Source organism: Melanostigma gelatinosum (assembly GCF_949748355.1).
Source record: "Melanostigma gelatinosum genome assembly, chromosome: 12".
Lineage (NCBI taxonomy): Eukaryota > Metazoa > Chordata > Actinopteri > Perciformes > Zoarcidae > Melanostigma > Melanostigma gelatinosum.
Genome location: NC_136645.1, coordinates 13,716,636 through 13,738,677, shown reverse-complemented (window position 1 = coordinate 13,738,677; position 22,042 = coordinate 13,716,636). Strand labels below are relative to the sequence as shown.

The window sequence follows — 22,042 nt, the reverse complement described above, 5'->3', positions numbered from 1 at the left end:
TATATTCTGACATCTTATTGTCTCTCGTGGTTTTAAAAAGTCCCTCCACTAACTGTGCTTTGTGCAACAGATATTCAGATAGTCTGGACACGCTATTGTGGATTTAGAGACATTTGTTGGTCACGTTTCTGAGAGTTACACGAGGTTGTCCTGCTAATGTGGGCAATTGTAAATTGCAAAATTGGCCACATGACATGCGGATGGTGGTCTGTGTTTGCCATCGGGCAAATACATTATTCATAAACTAAATGTTTCTGTTTAATGAGCATTTAATGAATTATTCTGCGTCAAAGCTAAATGTCCTCGTCGTTATCGAGCCAACTTTCTGGAATGAGAAAGCGGGAACACATAAAAACCTTCGTTGAATTAAGCTCCTCGGGCACACTCCTACTGTCTGGTTACAGTGCAATCACACAATAGATGGGGAATATTTTTTTTATTTTATGTCACATAACATTCAGCCAAATGTTAGTTGCCTACCAGATTACATTGTGTTGAGGAAGTCTGATGACAAGCACATGGACCACTTTGAAAACCTTTCAGCATCACATCCTGTCACGGGTCGATTGGCATTCAGGCCCATAATTGAATTGTCTTTGCGGTTCCCCTGTTTTTCATTTGAAGGCGAAATGCCTGCGACGGTAAACAGAGGCAAATTACAAGGTACAGAAAAATAACAAATTATTGTTTCTTCAAAGCGATATTTTATTAGTATATTACATCATTGACCGTACTAAAACGGCCTGCTTATTTCATTTGAAAATTCAAAATAATATTAAGTAACTATAACCCAAACAATATTAAGGAGAAGCGTTTCCTCAAAGGAAGTAAACATCATTTTAATTAATCGTGGAATATGTGTGATTTCTGGTCCTTTAATGGTTCATGGACACACTTAAGTTCATAGATAGAGTCATTGGAGGGCTTGTTTTTCCCCATTCTCAAATAGATATCCCAGACAGATATCTCACTCTTTCTTCTCTGTGTAAAAGTGGAGTTTTGTATCTCTCCTCGGGTGTCGCTCCTCTCCTTCATGCTGCCTGCTTCAGTGCATTTTTTTTTTCTCAGCTGAAACGGAAGACTTGGAGAGCCCGGCTTAAAGTGAACAAGGCTCCTGTAGTCTGAATGCACTCAGCGTAACGGGACGAAACACCGGGAAATATCGCGTTATACACGCGCGCAGTCGATCCAGAAACAGACGATTGAGAGAAAATGTGAAGATCTTTAGTTGTCACAGTGTTGGGGCAGTCAACAGAAACCGGGAAAGATGGCGAGGACACAGACTCGCGTGTTCCTCGCCTTGGCTTTGCTGGGAATTTTCCTCCTCGATGTGTCGGTGAAAGGAGAGCTACAGGGAGAGCAACAGGAGGAGGAGGAGAGGTCCTGTCAAGGCGCCTTCGACCTCTATTTTGTCCTGGACAAGTGAGTGTCCGATATTATTTACGGCTTTGTTACTTTCTCATCGCTGCGCATTGCCATGCAACCACCCAGTTGTTTGGAAACGCGGAGCGCGTCAGCCAGATTCCGGCTGTTGTTGTAACTGTGCTAAAGAAAAGCAAACTACAAGTTTGCGCGTGTACATTCGGTAGTCGTGCTTTTATCAATTGGCTTTTTGTATCACACAATGCGTCTTAAATAAGATAATACGGTTTCTTGTTTCGTGGAATGACTATTACACGGAGGGCACGTCCAAAACCATTTCAACCCTCGTTGTTTGTCTTCTCGTACATATACACGGCATTGTATTTGAGGTAGGAAGACTATTTTGGACGTTGGGGCATGCTTTTCTTTTCTTTTAGTCCGGTTCAAAGTGGAGAGGCACACAGATTGAGCTTCTACTCACGGGATGTGGGCAGGGCGAGCAGGATGGATAGAGTTTCAGGCTGATGACGCCTGCGGACACAGCTGCAGCAGCGGTGCTATGTGGCCTGGTGATCCTTTAACTATTCTTCTCTGCTGTATCCTGAACCGGCCATTCAGTGACCGGGGGCAGGATCCATTCTTTGTTGTTTTTCTGCAGGGAGTTAAGAGTTCTTAAATATGATCAGGTTGATGTTTCCATGGAACAAAAACATGTATGTTGGCACCACCTTTTAGGACATGTTTTGAAGGTTGTAACTATGAAGTTCATACCTTAGTACGTTATTTACTGTTGCTTCATCTGTAAGAACAACATCTGGCTTGCCAAGTTATGATACATCCCTCTGGATAGTGTGTATCCTCCAGCTTTGCTTTGTCTTTTTAACCAGCTTTTTTATTTCACAGAACATCTCATATCTATTTTACAATTACAATTTGAACCCCTTTTTAAAGTGTACCTCATAAAATATGCTGTATATGAAAGTGAAACGTAATACTCTTAATTCGTTTTTTTCAAGTATTTGTTGGCTTGTTTGTCTTCATTTGATAGAAGTCAATATAGAGGGCTGACAGGAAATGAGGATTGAGAGAGAGATGAAGAAAAAGATCCCCAGCCTGATTTGAATCAGAGACCTTGCCATTACTTACTTCTCGAACTCTAGAGTCCACCGAGACACCCATGACCCTGTTCTAGGTGGACCCCAGATCAGTCTTTGACTATCTTTATGTAATTTTGAACATGTTAACACATGGAACTAAATATCCCATTTCAAGCTTCATGGTCAGGGAGGATGTTTTTGCCACCTTTTTGGTCTGTGTAAGCCTGACTATTCCAGTACATGTGATCTCTCTGCAGTTTCAGACTGCGCTGCTATAGCTGCTCAGACACAACTGACTTTTTTTTCGTCTCTTGGCTCGAGTTGCAAGGTGCCATCAAGCTTATGAACACAACAACCAGACATGTCAAAACATGCTGTGGGCAGAGAGAGAGAGAGAGAGAGAGAGAGAGAGAGAGAGAGAGAGAGACAGAGAGAGAGAGAGAGAGAGAGAGAGAGAGAGAGAGAGAGAGAGAGAGAGAGAGAGAGAGAGAGAGAGAGAGAGAGATAGGATGATAACAAACAAACAAGGTATGGCTGAATATGTTGCCCTATTTGTCTAGAAGAATACAGGTTATGATATCAAGAATGACGAGCAGTGATTTAGCGGTGAAGCTTTTAAACACCGGTGTCTGTGTACAACATTTGGGAATATGGAGATGGAATGGTTTAAAAAAACCTATGTGCACCACCTAACTGGACACGTTGACATGACATTTTACTTATATGACAAATCAGATGATCTTTCGGATGTCCACTGCAAAACATCCGTCAGACCCTCTTCAGTCTTTACCCTTTGCTTCAAAAAGTTTCTGAGGAGCCCGGGGAGCATGGCACATCACGCATGGCCAAGCCTCTGGTACGACTCCGTCTGTCTGACTGTCTGGACCTGCATGCTTCAGCAAGCCTCCAGGAAGCTTGTTGGCTGCTTTTCAGATCTTAAATGCCACACAGTGACCTCATCTAATCTTCAGTGATAGAGAACGCAGAGAAATCATGCATTACGGATGCTTCTACGTGTCTACACTGATCTTCACCGCTTCACTGTCCAGAAGGTTATGCGGCATGCTGGTGTGGAGAATGTGTGCGTGCTCCGCTGGACGCATCTCAGCACACCGAAAAAAACATTAGCAAACATTCCTACACTCCACGTCTGACCCACACCAACTACCAGGCTGCATTTTTCCTCTCTTTCTGGTTGCCCGCAAATAGAATAATAGGTGTTGTGTTTTATGGCTGGGTTCTGAACAGAGATTTATTTTCACTGATCCAAGTACTTGCAGACAAAAGGAGATCCTGCTCTAATAGTAATGCAGAATTCTTTGAATTCATCGTACATTTACTAAGGATGAACTTTCTCAATGCACTTTTAAAAAGCAATTAAACTCCCTCATACGGTGTCTGGGGGGATTGTTGGTAAGTGAAATCTCTCAATTATTCTTTTCTGATTAATTGAATATCATTTCATTCCAAAAAAATGTCAGAAAATAATGAAAAATGCACAGGGCAACATCTCCAAATTGCAATTAATTAACCAATTATTTCCGCACATTGGACTAATTATGCTATTAAGGTCAACCCCCGCCTCAGTCATGTATTCACATATAGCCCCTCACTTCACTCTGATTGACGAAAAGAATACTTAAAAAATGTTTAACTTTAGCTGACAGACACTTTCTGTCCTGCACACTGGATTTAAACTGAGCCTCGGTTGTGTATGTGTATCAATAAACTGAGATTTAGACAAGATAAAAGAGACTCCTCCTGGATCAGGGCTGTTGTCATGCCCTCCCTTCCAGGAAAAAGGATAAGTGGAGCAGGAAGCGACTGGTTAAATAGGAGGAACAAAAGAGCCATCGTGAGTCTAACCAGCTCAGACTGTCACTCTTTATTCTCTGTAGCTCCCTTTATATTTCACTTTATGACCCTGTTACACACACACATAGCCCTTTCTTTGGCTGTTTGAAGTTGCATTCTTCAATAGACACTCACCATATACAGCCTGACACACACACACACACACACACACACACACACACACATTTACCCCTACTGAGTGTTACTTCTGCATCCCTCTGTTGTTCATGTTGCAGGCTTTTCACTCTGTAGACCGCCAACCTGTTGTCAAACTGCCTGTGCTCACTGGGACCATCTGTTCCCCCTCACAGTCACACACACACACACACACACACACACACACACACACACATAAACACAGAGATACTATTTACACACACGGACACACAGGCCAGCTGCCTGCTACATGGTCCCTGCTAGAGGCAGCCTGCTACATCTGTCCCTGTCTAACCTCAACCCTCTGGCCCAGCAGCAATTAGCCCCCATTAGCAGCCCCCTGGGACTGGGCTTCATTAAGGACACTGTCATGTACACAGCAGCAGCATGTAGCAGGCTAACCAGCAGCTCTCACCGCTCACAGGTTACAGTCCAAACTAATGGAATGTGACTGAGTGGCCAGAGGAATGTCCTCGAATGTGGAGCAGATAAACTGTTGTGGTTGTTCCTGAAAGATGTCATGGCCATTAAATCCAGTTTGTACATATCACTAGGTGTCCTACAAAACCTACATGACCTTTGAATCGCAGGCTTTCGGAAAGTGATGGCCCTATGTTCACATATGGGTTTGTAGTTTTATGAATTGCACATCTCTTTTTTTAGGTTTGGCTTCAGTTGTCTGAAGTTAAGGTGGGTACTTATAGGGTTTTATCTTGGTTGGGCTATTTCAACATAAACAAGTCTACATCCTGGACTGCACTACACAGAGCAGTGATTGGAATTATGCTAACTGCTACCACCACCATGCATTATGTCCACCATGGTCACTATCTCAGCGCGTTAGCCCTAATACTAGCTAGTTAGCGCTGAATACTTAAGTATAGGTGAAGATTGCCATTAGTTTCGGAGCTGTTGGTCATAAACCAAATATTTGGACAAATCAGTACATTGACCCGATGATGGTCCTCGGTCCTCAAAGTTATTACAGTGAGAACCATGAACGTCTGTACCAAATTCCATGGCAATCCAAAAGTTGAGGAAACATCATAATCAAAAATGACAAACATTCACCTCATTTTGGAAAGAGATCAAAAGTCAGGAGACTTCAAATTCAGGAGGCTTCATCCTCTGGAGACCATGCATGTCTGTACCAAATGTCACAGCAATTCATCCGAAAGGCTGGACCACAGTGGGTGGACCACCAGTAAAAACTGCTGTAGTTCCAAACAGTCAACTTTGTTTTTAAATTATCAGACAAAAAACATTTAGAATTTTATATGAATAAGTTCAAACTTGCTGTTCGAGCCGGCCATCCTGCATTTCATTCAATATAACTGTTTTGGCTGTGGCTGATAATAATTAGCCATCCAGGGCAACGCCACATTCTCCTTCCTTATAGGGCTTTGTTCTTTTTGTTTTTCAGATCGGGCAGTGTGAAGAATCACTGGATAGAGATTTACTCATTTGTTGAGCAGTTGGCAGAGAAGTTTATCAGGTACAAGCAGGATAAGTCATTCATGAGTTTGGAATTTTTCTGTTATCGCCGCGTTAATTTAAAACAACTGTGTGTTTGCAGCCCCATGCTGCGAATGTCCTTCATTGTCTTCTCCACACACGGAAACATCATCCTGAAACTGACGGAGAACAGGTAGGACCAACACCTGAACAACACCTGAGATCTCACTGTTTCTTCTGTCTGGATCTTTCCCTCCCTAAACTAAACTAGTATTAGACATCTCCTCTCTTGTTGTGTTTATCTTTGGTTTTCAACCAACTCAAACCATCTCTAGCGTTTCCCTTTCTAACTCCTGTATTGTGAAAATACCTCTTTCCCTTAAAGCAGCTTTCTTCCAGTGAATTTTATCAGGAAATGTGTTTGTTTACCCCACAGGGAGGCCATCACTGGAGGCTTAACAGCTCTGAGAAGGGTTATCCCTGGAGGAGACACATTTATGAACTTAGGCCTGGAGATGGTAAGAATCAGGCTTTAAGACCCAAAACATTGGCAAAGCCACCCTAAATCACACCAGCTTTAGTCATCACTATAAGATTCTATTCTGGAAAATATCCACTGAGGATTAATGAAGTGGAACCAGGGCTGGTATGACATTAGTATAAGGAGTGGCTCAGATCATAAATTACTTGCTGCTTCTTGAAACTGCTGAGCTTTTAGTATTGATATTTAAGCGAGTCGTTGCAAAAATGAAGCGTGATTCCACACTTCCACATTGTCTAGTTGTCATTTTTAATTCAGATGGCGTCCACGTCCAAGATGGCTATTGTAATTGTCTGAAACTGTACTTGTTTCTTTGCAACTGCAGGCTAATCAGCAGATCTATCAAGAGAAGCAGGGTAAGTTCTCTCCATTATGCTTCATGACATTTCGTGCGTTGTTTCAGAGAACATGAAGGTTTTGTGTTCTGCAGGGACCGCCAGCGTCATCATTGCTCTGACGGACGGGGAACTGAATGAGTGGCAGTTTGACACAGCTCAGCGAGAGGTAAGATGAGTTCGGCAGGTGGTATTAGGAGGTAGACACTTGATGAAAAGATTTTAAGCTTGTACTCACTTGCAAACTGCCACAGGGCTGGGGCTTGTTACTGTAGGTCGCAACTTTTGTTGTTTGTTAGGTTCAAGATGTTATTGCTGTTCATTTTAGGGATTTTCATATATATGACATATTAAGTAATTTCACAGTGTTGTTTTGATTGATGTGCTTGCAAAGTGGATGCAAATGACTTGGCCGCTAATAACTCACATAACCACGCTGATAAGATGCAAACGCTCACTATTTCCTGTGATTTCTTTCTCCTGGGACATTTGGTAAAGGTTTCATCGTTAGATGGTTGTTTAACAAATATATGCTTCAATATATGCTTCATCCGAGGTAATGTCATGTTGTCTAGCTCCTGTCTAAAATGTCTACTGTGTAAAAAGAGAAAGTTTGTGTTTTTTGGGAGATTTATTTGGCTCCGTAAGCCGACCAGAGTCTCTTTAAAGGTCACTGAATTTTGGTTTATTTGTTCTGTTTTGCAGGCTCAGAGGGCCAGGTCTATGGGAGCCATTGTTTACTGCGTGGGGGTCAAAGAATTCAACCAGACCCAGGTAGGATCCACAGAAGGATATTGAAGATGTTGCATATGCATAAACAAAAAAAGAGCAAATACAATTCTTTCTGTGTCTGCATGTTCTTCTAGCTTGCAACTATTGCAGACACTGTGGAACACGTGTTTCCTGTGTGGGGAGGCTTCCAAGCCCTGAGGGGAATCATTGACTCGGTAAGACATGTACATGCCACATGTAAACAGATTCACGCTCATCCACACACAATGATATTCAGTTATTAAATTGTCTTGAGACGTGTGTTTTTTCCTTTTGTCTGATCACTCAGATCATCAAGAAGTCCTGCATTGAAATTCTAGCGGCAGAGCCGTCCAGTGTGTGTGCAGGAGGTAAGAGGTGTGATGAGGTGCACGGGTCTCCCCTTCTTGTTCAGACACTGGGCAGTCACGGTGTGCGATTGTGTCAGATGACAGCCAGCCAAAGCCTCTGGAGTGGAACATGAGGTTGAGAAATCGCATGGACGCTTGTGACCGCGGAGTGACAGAGAGCGTATTGTCATTCACGGCCGGGGGAAATTAGCATAGCCGCTTCAGCACAGCATGTGTGCAACAAAGAGGGGGGGGGGGGGGGGGGGGGGTGTTGGTCAGAGGAATTAGCCGTGAATCTTTAAGCATGGCTGCTTCGCTGGCCTAGTTTGCCACATCGTATCTGTTAAATGGCTGTTTCAACCCTGTCCTCCTTCTCACCTCTTCGTCCGTGTCCAGCTCTTGTGCTTCTGGACAGCAGTGTCAGGAGGTAAGAAACGGGATAACAACTAAAGAGAGACGAGAGAGAGCCGTGATGTGTCGTCAGCAGGATGGATGAGCTTTGACATGACCTTATTAGGACTCACTTAAGTGAGTGCATTTGCAGCAGTGCTACCAGGACAACCAACGGAGATTAGCCTCCTTCATTATGGGATGGGAAGGATGGGAAAGGATAGGGAGAGGAGAGGAGGGGAGGGCAGGGGATTTTTAGAGCAATAAAAATGTAGCTTTTAAAGGACAAAAATGAGGATGGAAAAATAAAGAATCACAGTTGTCACGTCATGTGATAATTACATTCTCTGGTCTGAGTGTGTCACTCGACCTGTGCCCAAATATCCTCCAACAGCCTCATTTATTATTCGATTGATGAGCAGCCTAATGGTCAGTGAACTAAGAAACCAAGGACACGCTTTAACCAAGGTCTGATTCTGGCCTAATGAATGAAGGGCAAAGACTGTAGTTGACTGAATACGTGCTTATCGTGTGCTGCCTTTGTTGTAACATGTGTGTAAATAACATACAACTCTTATGTTAGACTTGCAATGCTTCTATCATATGCTCATGGTTGGCTTTAAATTGTCCTGTGGAGCAATAAGAGGCTCTTTTGTTCCTTACTCAAAGCTTATTATTTCAGTATAAAGTCATATAATGTTATTGTCGAGCACTTGTCACGATTTAACAAGAGTTTCCTTTTATTTTGAACTGCAAGACTGTCGTCAAGATTCCCGAGAGGTTTGAATACAACCATCTTCCCCCATCCATCCATTCTAATGCGCTTACATGCACTTACATACTGACATATTACATAGGTATTGTGACAGTCTCTCTCTCTGTCTTCCTCTCTGCTTGCATGTAGTCACATACCATACATGCTTACACCAACACACACATGTTAAGATGTTCTTTAGACAGCACACACACACACACACACACACACACACACACACATTCAAGCACATGTACACACATGCCCCTCACATTGATGTGAAGTGACCAGACCGAGCTGCCTGCAAACAGGCCATCAGACTGGACAGTGAACGTTGGGCCACACTATCAGACATGACAGGACTGATTCCCCTCACACACACACACACACACACACACATAGGACAGTGAGAGTTGGGCCTTAGATCTAACATGACAGCAGAGATTGCTGCTTTCATTAATGTCTGACCCTTTCCTCCCCGTTGTTCCGTCCTCCTTTGCCCCTCCCTGCCCTTCACTGTCCTGTCGAACTAATGTGATTGAAGTGCCGCTGTTCGGACAAGCCGTAGCCCGTTTTTCTCCACGCACGCGAGACACACGTGCATTCAGATGTGTATAGTCACACACAGGCACACATTCGTACAAATGAAATACTTGTCAAACGCTCAGGTGTAGATGTAAATGGACATGTGGCCACAGAGGCAGGCAGAAAGCAGACGAGAGGGCAGAAGCATATGTGTTGTACATGTCAGCAGGGCACCACCAGTCCCTGCCCACCATGTGTCTGACAGCACTGACCTTTTAGCCCATCAAGCCCCGGTGTGTGTGTGTGTGTGTGTGTGTGTGTGTGTGTGTGTGTGTGTGTGTGTGTGTGTGTGTCAGGTTGTGTATAGAGGATATTCAAATTGAGACTTTTTCATTTCCTACCCGTCAATAATTTATGAAAGATTGGATAAAACAGCGATACAGTGTATTTAAAAATGTTTATTTTTAGCAAACATTTTGGTTTGGAAATATTCCTCATGACTCAGTATTTAATATTTGAATGAATAAGATGCTAGATGTTGAACTGTTACATGTAGTTATAATGCAATGCGCTACTTAATTGCTGATGAATAAAGCAAAGCTAGTCAGCAATTTTCTATTTTATTTTCTATTTTTAAAGGAGTAGGAGAATTAGATTCTCTTAATTAGATTTCATTGGAGTAATATCTGCCATCTACCATAGTTATGTGCTTTTTGTGTGTGTGCAAGTGTGTGTGTGTGTGTGTGTGTGTGTGTGTGTGTGTGTGTGTGTGTGTGTGTGTGTGTGTGCGCGCACATACGCCCTGTCACAGTGCAGCTCATGCTGTTTGATGGTAACATTGTGTGAAAGGGGCACGACTGCTAAAGCAGCCACGGCACTGAGCATTAGGAATAATTAGTGTTAAGACCCCCAATTAAGTTGCACATTGTTGTGGCTGCAAACTACAAACCACATAAACCATCAGTTAATATGAAAATTATAAAATGATGATACACAAAGTTGTATAATAGTATTTTATATGGTTGTAATGTATTGCTATTATGTTTTACAGTAGAATCAGGACAGGAGGAGGGAGAAGACAGAGTGAACAGTAAATGATATATAATGTGATGAGATGCAGGGTTAATTGGGTTGTGTTTGTGTGTGAATACACATGTATAATCTGAGGCTAGCTGAGGAAAGGACATAAGCAGCACTGACAAGTTGCATGTCATTGAACATCTGTAAATAAGCACACACACACATGCAGATGGACGCAGTTGTTTGAGGTTGGCTGTGTTCCAGGATATTAGAAATTTGAGTTAAAGATGGTTTTATCTTTCTGAGGCTGGATAACTGCACTGTCTAGTCATAGTAACCAATGCAATGTCTAGTCATATTTATTATCTCAATACCTACTGTATATCATATACAGTATGAAATATATACAACTTATCCCTTGTCTTGTACTTCATCCCTTTTTCTCCTGGATTTCCGACAAATTTGCCCTCTTAAACAAATGTCACAACATCTGTAAATATGTCGAGATGTGTAGGCAAATGTAAAGTGGTGTTTGTTTCCTCCACTCTGCCTATGATGGTGTATCTGTATTTATGGCTCTTCAGCCTGTCTGACCTTTGAGGAAAATGCTGTCATGTATACACCCACACTCTGTGATCTTCACGCTGGAGCTTTAAATGTTAAAGGCGTGGCAAATGTTCACTTCTATTAACCAGGATAATGCTAGAGGAAAGCTCACTGCACAGACAGAGACCACACACACACACACATATGCACGTTCAAACACATGCCTGCACTCATTCATGCATGCACACACTGAAGAAATGCAGACACTTACAAAACGCAAAGGCAGTGCACACGTACAGGATGTACACCACGTTACAAACCGATGCATTCAGACATGTGTTTAAGCTGCCATAGTTAAGGTCAGACCTACTTTGACAGTGCTGTGCTGTTGTCAGCCTGCAGGCATGTTTTTAAGCAAGTGTTTTTTTCCCGCTCTCTAACATATGCTGGGTAGCAGCCACATAGACACTCCAGCATATGCTGGCAAGCCTCTGTCAGTGCGCTTTAACAGTGCCTGGAGGAAACTAAAGGTCAACATCACACACACACACACACACATACGAACACACCTTCTGGCTACTGCACAGCACATATTTGTGAAGAGCAGCACTTTTAGCATTAGCACCATTGGAGCTTATTATGGCCTTTCCACACATACACGCATAAGCACACAGATATAAACAAGCAGTAATGAGGCATGCACAAGTTTCTCCTGCTTAAGTTCAGCACGTCAGAGAGAGAGAATGGCTGCCAGCATTCAACAGAAGGGTATTTTCTTCCACTTCAAACTAAAATAGAAAGCCGATTTTGATCTTATGCGTCTCTCACATACAGCTGAGAATATGTATCCTATCATTGTCATGCTGGAGTGTGCATATAGCGAACCGATTCTGATGGTGCCTGCACTCGTTGTTTTTGTCTCAAGAGAGTTTCCAGGTGGTGGTGAGAGGCAATGGGTTTCTCCATGCCAGAAACATTGACCAGGTCCTCTGCAGCTTTAAACTAAATGATACGCTCACTGTGGGTAAGTTCTGCAAACATACACATGCACACGCAAGCTAACTCACTGATGCATCATGGGAGTCCTGGTTTGGCTTGTGCATTTAGGAAGAATGTGGGAACCGTGTTTAAATTTCTCAGACTTAAAATGTGGTGTTATTTCTTCCTATGCAGACGAGAGACCAGCGGGAATAGAAGATACCTTCCTGCTCTGCCCTGCTCCTGTCGTAGAGGAGGTTGGGAGGTAAGCTGCGCGGCTCTAACTGCCTTTTCAACCCAACACGCTTTCTCAGTCATCACTCCAGTTGCCAAACTCTCCATGTTCAGCTGTAACACTCTGAGCCCAGATATTTGCCAGCTGCACACAAGTTTGGTGTCTAAACCAGAAGACTGCCGTCCTTGAACAAATTAGGGCCAAAGTCATTGAGTGTCTGTGATCAATCAGTGTTTGTCACAGCTAACGAAGCCAGACACCAATCACAAGGGGACAACAGGAGTAGAGCCCAGGAACACAACTTAATGAGAGCCTGCTGGAGAGGACCTACTGTGTCTGTGTGTGTATGTGTTTGTGTGTTGACGTGTTGTGTGATGTATCCCAATCTCTGTCTGACACTTTGGGAGAGCGAAAGTGTGAGTGGAGTCGGTGGGGCAGTGTAAAGTTTCCTCAGAGGGCTTCCGGCTTTGCTCCTGGTGGTGAAGAGCATAAGTTCCTTGCAGGGCAGACAGAGCGATGCTGTGGGCTGAACTCGGAGAGGACGGAGGCCCGGCAGCCTTCCCGTCCCCGCTGCCTGCAGTCCAGTGCATAATTATACACTCTGGCCTGCGGCCTCAGACACCTCCCAGTCATCATCTGTCTTGTTGCTGTCACTCAGATTTCAAGCATGTTTTGAGCTTGTCTTGTCTGCCAGTGAAAAGTACTGCTTTGATGGTTAACTGCTGTTCAGAGATGTGGAACGAAGAGATTTTGTTTTCACGCTGTGGCGGCAGGAATATTTACAGTATTATTTTATTCCCACGTTATAACGGACGCATATCATTTTTAGTTTAACTCAGACATTGGGGCATTGACGAAAAGACGGCAACAAATCACCGAATTCACAATTCAGCAGTAGTCGTTGCCAGTTGGGCTGCTACTGCTAAGAGCAGAGCAGAACAGGGAGCATCATTAAACAATGCAATAGAGCCTGAAGGAATTATGCTTCCATGTAACAGAAGCCCATCAGAGCAGAGACGGCACTGCTTTAACACCCTGAGTGCTTCTAAAGAGGAAGTCAGCTGTGAATGGCTGACGGGCCCAGAGAGGAGGCCAACAGCTGGTTTATGAGTTCTGGGCTGCGGTGGAACATGGAAATATGAATTGAAGCAAGCATGCCGCTGTGCAGGCTGGACAGGTGTTTTCATTATTCGTAAGTTGCAGTTTACATCCATGTCTGTCCTAAATGTCATTGCTTCATCATTTTTATATATACTGTATATATATATATATATAATATGATTTGTGTACCTAGAAAAAAAGATGAACCCACCCACACATCAGGAAATGGACAGATTTGACCAACAGTGTAGGGATCGCCTCCTAATACAGATTACAAAGCAAACGTTTCACTTGTTTCTGCCATTTCATTGACCAGACTTAATCAATGATGTACACAATCATTAGATGTCCCATCTAAGATGTCGGATCACATTATAGGTGAACTGCTTCCTGTTTGGCGGTTGTAAAGTCTATACATGAGGTCTGAGGGACTCCAGCTCCCAGCATCACCTCTTCACCCAAACCCCAAAGACCCTCACTCACCTCCTGTTCCACCCAAGCCTTGTCGCGTATAATGAAGTCATTGACGCTGCCGTCACACAAATCTGTGTTGACTGGGAACCTTCCGGATGCGGCTCCCCCTCCTACACACATAGGGCAAAGACATATATATTGGGCAGATTGATGATTGATAGGGGCTGAGATCTATCTGTCAGAGAGGAGCTGATAGCACCGTGTCCCCTGCCTGCCTGAGAGGAGGGCTGACCATATACTGGGGAGGGGGGGGGGGGGGCAGAGAAAGGAGGGAAGAAGTAGAAGAAAAGAAGAGTGGCACCTGCACCGGCAATTTCCTTCTCTGAAGTCAGTGTCAACATGAGTTATGAGACGAGCTGCAGCGGTATGGAGAGGACACAGGAGAGGGTGAGGAAGTGAAGAGGGGGTCTCAGAAGGGAGGGACAGTGCTGAAGGGATGCAGAACAGGAAAGGCCCTGCTCCTACCATCCCCCATTCTGTTTCCTCTCCTCTAAACCCCCCCCCCAAACCCCAGCAGTGACCTCTCCCTTGTCGCCCCCTCCTCAAAGCTAAACCCAGAGCTCAATGCCCCCCTTGTCTCCCCCCCCCCCCCCCCCACACACACACACACCATAAGAACAGCACAAGAAGCCTTTCTCCATTCTTTTCCAAACCTATAGCTATAATCCAGCGGCCTAGGTTTCCACCCTCACACATCTGTTTGGCTTACATGTCTTGTTTTTGTTTTGCTTCATAAATAACCTGTCAACTAGATATTCCGCTCACACCTGAATCCTGTACAATCTTTGCTTCCATCAACCTCGCAATCTATCTAACCAAAAAACAAAATATTTCATCCTGTTTCTTGTCCTTGGCCTGCATATCTGTGTGCAGTTACCGCTGAAGATATCAGCACTGAGTACTGGAGAATAAGAAGTAATTTAGCTGTCTGTGGTTTCCACATTAGAGGTCTGGGTCTGATCCAAACAGAAGAGATTCCTTCTGTGGGTGGAGAACTCCCTAACCTCTTTAAAGACGCTGGCTTTGTGTTTATGTCAGCATGTTAGTGTGCTTATAAGGCAGCAAGTACGGACAAAGTAGATGGAGGAATGTGTTTGCCACCTCAGGGCGAGCTTGTACAGTGGCCGAAACGAAACAGCGAATGTGTGCACACATGCATATGTGCACACAAGCATATGTGCACACAAGCATATGTGCACACAAGCGTGTGGTGTGTGTTGCATTTTTTTGCGTTGGACGATAAGACCAGTCACCAGTTTGTCTTATTTCAGGGTGATCTACCTGCAGGTGAGCATGAATGAGGGCCTCTCCTACATCACCAGCTCCGTTCACATCACTACTACAGAGTGTGTGAGTACATCCTGAGTATACAAAGTCTGCACTATCACACATGATGATAATTTCCTTCTGGCATGCTGCCTTATTTGAATAAACTTTCTTTCAACCTTCTTATTTTCTCTTGGTTCTCCAGTCCTCTTCTTCTCTCCTCCCTCTCTGAGGTCTCCTCTGTTGTGTCTGTCATCAGAGGAGGCTGTGAGTACTTTCGCTTTTCATTTTCGCCTTTCTCTCGTCCATCGTCTTTGAGTCCGGTTTAATCTGAATGCCGTCATTCTGTGTTTGTGTGCAGTTCGACGGCACCATCGTGCTAGTATCACTGCTGGTGGTGTTCCTGCTGTTGGCTCTTCTGCTGATGTGGTGGTTCTGGCCTCTCTGCTGCACTTTGGTAAGTTTGACATTGGTATCATCAGCCATTTGTTAACTATATCTTTGGTTCCCTCATGGCATTTCTTTTTCAATCTTCAGGTGATCAAACAACCTCCACCCCCTCCTCCTCCAGAGCCAGTAAGGCTGGTTTTATTCTCTCATCATAACTGTTGTAACTGACATGATAGTATTCCTGGTAATCATTAATAGTAGTATGTTTGGAAGGATATGTGTCATGTAATTGACTTTCACTCTAAGGACTCAGATGATGATGACGGGATGCCCAAGAAGAGGTGGCCCACAGTGGATGCGTCCTACTATGGAGGTAGAGGAGTGGGTGGCATCAAACGCATGGAGGTATGCACATGTGCACACACACACACACACACACAGACACACACACTTTCAACGCTCAAAAGCAGATCAATATAAACGAGGCTTTTCTAGGTGCGATGGGGGGAGAAAGGGTCCACTGAGGAAGGTGCGAAGCTGGACAAACCTAAAAATGCAGTTGTAAAAATGCCAGAGCAGGAATTTGAACCGTATGAGCCAAAGCCTCGAAAACCACGCCGCCGCCCCCAACAGCAGAGGAGGTGGTACTCCCCCATCAGGGTTAGTCTTTTATGCACTTAACTTGTGAACATTTTAATGTAAATTTAAGGTTGTGGTTTTTATTTGAAAATGTGCCTTTAATTATTTCCTTTTGCCTTCATTTCTTTCCTTTCCCGGTCCTCCAGGGGAAGCTAGATGCTCTGTGGGCTTTGTTCAGGAGAGGGTACGACCAGGTGTCTCTGATGAGACCACATCCTGGAGACGAGGTGAGCCTCACACTCGACTGCAGTCACGTTTTTCTTTTCACCTAAAACATGACTAGAAAATCGTACGCGTCACAAACCGGCACGAAGACTGATACAAAACTACAATTTGGTAATTGTGTGTAATTTTGGGGGATTGCTCTGAGGGTAAAAAACACCTAAATGCTGTTTATGACTTGGATGGCACACAGGGTTTGAATGTGTTTTTCCATCTCTGTATGTGGACAATGGAGCATCTGCATTCTGTCTGTCACACTGCATAAAGACAACACGTGTCACTGAGCAACATGTACAATTCTCAACACAGCAGCTCAGTACTGATTTTCTACATGCACACTGACACACAAACAGCGAGTCAATGAGCCACTGATACCGCTCTCTCTCTCACAAAGCTGCCATTGTTCACGCACAAGGAGTACTGTCTGTGAGGATTCCCTGAGACTCCTAGAAAATGACAGGGTTTTATCAGGTTTCCAAATAGTATGTTACACACTCAATCTCTACTTGCAAGTGATAATACCGGTAGGAAAAAAACTGTGTCATACGAGGTTTTATTTCAGCTGAAAATGTGAACGTGCTATCTTACTGGCCACGACTGCTGCTCCTGAACAGTCCTAAATCATGACATCACTGTCTGTGGCAGAACAAGAGAGAGCAAAGTGGCCCCTATTATCTAACCTTGACCCAGTGTATGGCATCCCATAACCCGACGGACATGTTTTCATCATCATACTGGTTGTCATGGTGAAACAGCTGCTTCGTTGTAAATGGTTTCATTGTCGCCTCACATGGCGGAGGGCACAAAATGTATTGATTTGTTCTTTGAGTGACATGATTCATCTTTACTATGCAACAGTGTGTGTGTGTGTGTGTGTGTGTGTGTCTACTGGAGTCTGTAAAAATGTTCACCATCAATGGTTTTATCCCCTCTTTCCATCTTGGATTTTTTTTCTACGCAGAACAATTCCTCTGTCAGGGCCTCTCAGTCTTCTCGTCTTTGTCAGCCACTTTCTGTGGGGCTTTGGTTCAACAATGACCCCCTCAACTCCTTTCACGAGTCATTATCTCACATAGAAAGCAATGTGGTGGAGAAAAAAAACACTTTTGTTGCAAAGCAGATAGTTGTTTAGAAATTGTGCTAATAGCCGCATCTCACATGAAAGACGACAATGATGAAATGTTGAAAAAAGACAGGCGCAGATCTAGATTCCCCACAGCAGTTATGTCAAACATCTCTGCAAAAGCAAGAAACAGCAGCTGGATGACAAACAGCAGAGCTGGATGACAAATAGCCCAACAAAGTGGTAAAAAAGCACAGTGATAACTAGCGCTGATCAGACTTCTCAATGTAGATTGTTAACCAGCAGCTCAGGAGGAGCTCGCCCTGCTTTCTCCCCACATTACTCCTACTTCACTGCCTCTGCAAACGGCCATCAGCGGGGCTGCCAGTTTCTGCCACACTGCCCGTATGCGTTTGATCTCTCTCTACCGTGTGTGTGTGTGTGTGTGCGCGTGCATGTGTGTGTCACTGCAGCGTGTGTGTCAGCTCTCCCGACTGAGCGTCACATAAACAGATGGGGAGTTGAAAGGCCACGGGCCATATTGTGACAGAAGAGATTCCCTTCTTTTGTCCCCAGAGCTGATGGCTCTGATGGGCCCGTCACACAGCACAGACCAGAGCGGCGGGGCCGCCACCATCCCTCCGCCCTCACACGCAGGCGGCACAAATGAGCACAGCAGCGCACCCCCGCCTTCCTCACCCTCTTCCCCCCTTTATGCCCAGTCACTTCACTTGAACTGGATCAATTCACCCAAACTACAAAAGCAAACAAAATTGTATCACTTACCTCGAGTGGTATCCAGCCATGCAGACAGTTTTAGTGTTACAGTGGAGGTTAATGGAATTTAGTTTGTGTTTTTGAGGACAACAGAATATCAACTCAAAGACCATTCACTCACTTGTTCTGGAGCTTTCAACCACATCACTTCATTTTTAGACGTTGCTCAGTTTTCATGTAACTGACATTTTTAAATGAAAATTCCTTCTGTTGAAAGTTTTTCCAGTGAAAACGGTTTACTTCCTTATCTCCAGCCCAAATTCCCAACCAATAGGCTGTAGACTACAAAGTACAACCAACCTGGGTCAGGGGGGTTTCATCAGATTGTCCTATTGATTCTGGAAAAAAAGTTACTGTGGAATTTGTTCGATTTGTTAAACACATTGAGCACTACAAATGTAATTGACCTCGATTGTGTTGGTATGGAGGAAGACATCTCAGAATCGAACGAACTGAACACCTCAGCAGATAAAATCTAAACCACACGTGAACTACACTCCGTCTCTGCATTCCAGATGTTGTCATCCTGACATTATTATGTAAGTTATCCGTGCTTCAGTGCAGCATATGAACTCTATGACGTGTGCTGGCTCTTTTGAGCACACGTGCATCGCTGTAATGTCATGCCAGGTGACGGTCAGGACTGTCAGGTCAGATGTCCGTCTTTCGCTCTCTCGTCTTCCTCGCGTTCTTCTTTACTATAAATGTGACAAATGTGTGTGAGCATCAAGTTCTCTGTGAACGGACGCACAATATCTGATTCCTGTCTTTATTGTGGGGAGTGTAAAGTCTTGAGGCTCAGAAGGAGAAACAGAGGCTAGACAGCCAAGTGGTGTGAGGAGGGATGCTGGAGGTGTTTTTGAGGGATTTGAAGTAAACAATTGTCAACAGACATCACAGCCAAGGGACACACAGGGAGACTGACCATCACAAGTGGCACATGTATGACCTCTCACACAACTCATGGATATCATCTACTTTAAAGTGAAAAAAAAGCCAATTTTCCACTGCAACATCAATCTTGTGTTTTTCTGGTGCTCTCTTGCAGCCAACCCCTTCACCTTTCTCTCCCTGTTTCTGTTATTCATGAGGCCGAGGTTTCATTCAGGCCATATTTTCTGGTGGAGGCATGCTTAGTCACACACACACACACACACACACACACACACACACACACACACACACACACACACACACACACTCATATTCATGAGCTTCTGTTCTCATTGTGTCCATATGCTCTCTCTGGTGATGTGCTGCTGCTCTGCTGCTCACAAACTGGGCTTTTCACCGCGGCCTGGCGACAAGACCGAAGCAGTCACCCCCCAACCGGGCTGCCCCCAATCAATTACGCGGCCCTCATATACACACACACACACACACAGACTCAAACAATAGCCCTCTCAGTCACAAAGCTACTGCTGCTTGAGGTCCTCTTATTGGCCCCTGTGTGACTTTAGGGCCTCTCTGTTTAATAAGGTGTTATAATCAGACCACCAAGGGTCGGTGACACAGAGACCTATACCATCCATCCTTCACACACTGACTGAGCTAGACAAGAGTGTGTGTGTGTGTGTGTGTGTGTGTGTCTGTTTGTGTGTCTACAGAAGGATGCTATGCAGGGAACAGAGAGGAAAACCATCAATGAGAACAATAAGAGTAGCGTTCCATTCTCCCCGACTTGTAAATTATGTTAAACGCTAAAGGTCCTCTGTTAACTATTGTGGGGATATTGAAACCCCTCCTTTACATTCCAACAAGTCAAGCACATAAGAGACATAAACCACTTTATGTTCTGCATCAAGAGAGGCACAGCAGAGGCTCCGAGAGAAGAGGAGGGGAATGGGGAACTCTACAGTCTGCAAAAGCATGTGTCTGTGTGTCTGTGTGATAACTTGCTCAGTGCCTGCCTTTGCTAGCATCACAGCTATTGTAGTGCAGGTGTGGACAGAAGACAGAAGCAGCTCTGTGAGCCCTCCGGGGCCTCAAACAGACATGCCTCTGTCAGCCGAGCTGGGCAGAGACTCACACAAACCGTTTTGACTGGTGGATCTTAGAAGCTCATTGACTTTGCACAAAAGATGCACTGCATTTTAATTAGTATTCTGCATTGAAATTATGACGTGTAGTTGTGGTTTAACGTTCTTCCGCCTGCGTCCGTAGGGTCGCTGTATTAGTTTCCAACGGGTCAAAGATGGGGAGTCCACCCCAAACAACCAGGCTCCTCCTCGCACACATCACTCTCCATTGCCGCCTCCTCCTCCTCCTTCTCCTCCGCCCGCCGAACAGCGACCTCTGGTCTCCAACTCTGTCCCCCGTACGAAGCCTCCGTCGAGAGGGCCCCGCACCACGCCACCTTCCCGCACACCCCCTTCCGTGGTCCAACCACCTCCAGGTCCACCCCCAACTCGTGCACCCCCGGGGCCCCCAGGACCCCCGCCATCTCGACCCCCACCCAGGCTCTGACGGAGAAGAAGAAGAAGAAGAAGAAGAAGGGGCCTCCAATAAACAACTGATACATCAACTCATTCAATAAAAACACCCTTGTCCTACTTTCACCCCAAATACAACAGAGAGGCATACAATCTTAGAGGCCAGGAGCTCTGTGCTTTGTTGCTGGACAGCAAAAAGATATGCATCTGATATCAGAATCAGCTTTTAGATCAAAACAAACAAATATAAAAACCACAAACATGTAGTAACTCGATTAAACGTGTATGTACAGTATTACATGTTGTGTTGACTTAAGTGGTCAGAGGAAGTGCAATCCTTTTTGGAAATCCAACAAAAAGGATTTAGGTGTTGTTGAAAGTTAGATTGAGTGATGCTGGTAAATAGTTGACTTTGGGTTGGTGAGAGAATAATAATGTTGAGCAAGGACGTGGTGAAAAATACAGCATGTAGTGAAAGATGAGAGCAACAATGTCAGCTATGTTTTGGTTTGTTAATGTACACGGTAGGTTCCTACAAATCAGACTACTTTTAACCAAATTCATTTTTCAGTGATTTCATTGCAACTGCGGGGCAGGTTCTCCACATTTTATTTATTATAGTACAAGCCCTGTCTGCATCTGTTTTCTGTTTAGTGTCAGGTGGGTTTCTGGGCTCTCAAATCTTTGAGGGAGGGTAATATCAAGAGGGATATGAAGCAGCATTCCGGCACGGCATCCGATGTATTTGTAGTCTTATTAGCGTCAAGTGAACGACTGCATTGAAAATCTGTATTGTACTGCATTTACTGACTGAAATGATCATTTGTATTATTTCTTTATTAACCGTTTGTGTTGGTCTTTAATAAACAAAATGTTTTTTGTTTTTTTATGTGCTGTCTGGCAGTGATGTCTTTCATAGTTATTAAAAGTGTTAAATGGTATAGTTTTATAGTTCAAGAAGACTTCTTTTTGCACCGTCATATTGTGAATCAGCTTAAAGACGTCGGGGTCAGTGCTGCAGACACCGAATGACATTAGTTAATTGGATATTGCAGGATGCAACATTTAGTGATAGAGGTTCCTCTATATAAGCAATACTTTCATGAAACTAATTGCACTAATGACACTAATAATCTACCCATGACATTTATGAAGCTTGTGAAATGAATAAATTCTAAGATTGTTAATTGCTTTTGTCTATTAAAAGTCATATTTCTGGAACACAGCAGGGCTCGGATGGAACTCTTTGTCCCATTTTTGTGCAGTAGCCCTGCAGTGCACTTACTTGTAGTATTAACCCAATTTCTAAAAACATGTTTTCACCTTGACA

The 22,042-nt window shown here is 44.2% G+C and overlaps 1 protein-coding gene across 1 annotated transcript; it reads left to right on the top strand.

Annotated features, from left to right (window-relative positions):
* Positions 1 to 1,115: 1,115 nt before the first annotated feature.
* antxr1d (ANTXR cell adhesion molecule 1d) lies at positions 1,116 to 21,601 on the top strand. Its single transcript, XM_079280877.1, has 18 exons — positions 1,116 to 1,422; positions 5,893 to 5,964; positions 6,046 to 6,117; positions 6,361 to 6,442; positions 6,791 to 6,821; positions 6,896 to 6,969; positions 7,506 to 7,574; positions 7,667 to 7,747; positions 7,861 to 7,921; positions 12,061 to 12,159; positions 12,309 to 12,378; positions 15,195 to 15,273; positions 15,551 to 15,646; positions 15,727 to 15,765; positions 15,886 to 15,984; positions 16,075 to 16,239; positions 16,365 to 16,445; positions 20,444 to 21,601. The coding sequence occupies exons 1-18, from the start codon at positions 1,268 to 1,270 to the stop codon at positions 20,744 to 20,746; spliced, it is 1,728 nt and encodes a 575-aa protein (XP_079137003.1). The 5' UTR covers positions 1,116 to 1,267; the 3' UTR covers positions 20,747 to 21,601.
* Positions 21,602 to 22,042: the final 441 nt, after the last annotated feature.

Excerpts from the sequence above, each read along its gene's own strand:
- antxr1d (XM_079280877.1), top strand. The coding sequence starts at position 1,268 with ATGGCGAGGACACAGACTCGCGTGTTCCTCGCCTTGGCTTTGCTGGGA. Across the intron at positions 6,822-6,895 it reads GATCTATCAAGAGAAGCAGG|GGACCGCCAGCGTCATCATT; the intron begins GTAAGTTCTCTC and ends TGTGTTCTGCAG. Across the intron at positions 7,922-12,060 it reads GTCCAGTGTGTGTGCAGGAG|AGAGTTTCCAGGTGGTGGTG; the intron begins GTAAGAGGTGTG and ends TTTTGTCTCAAG.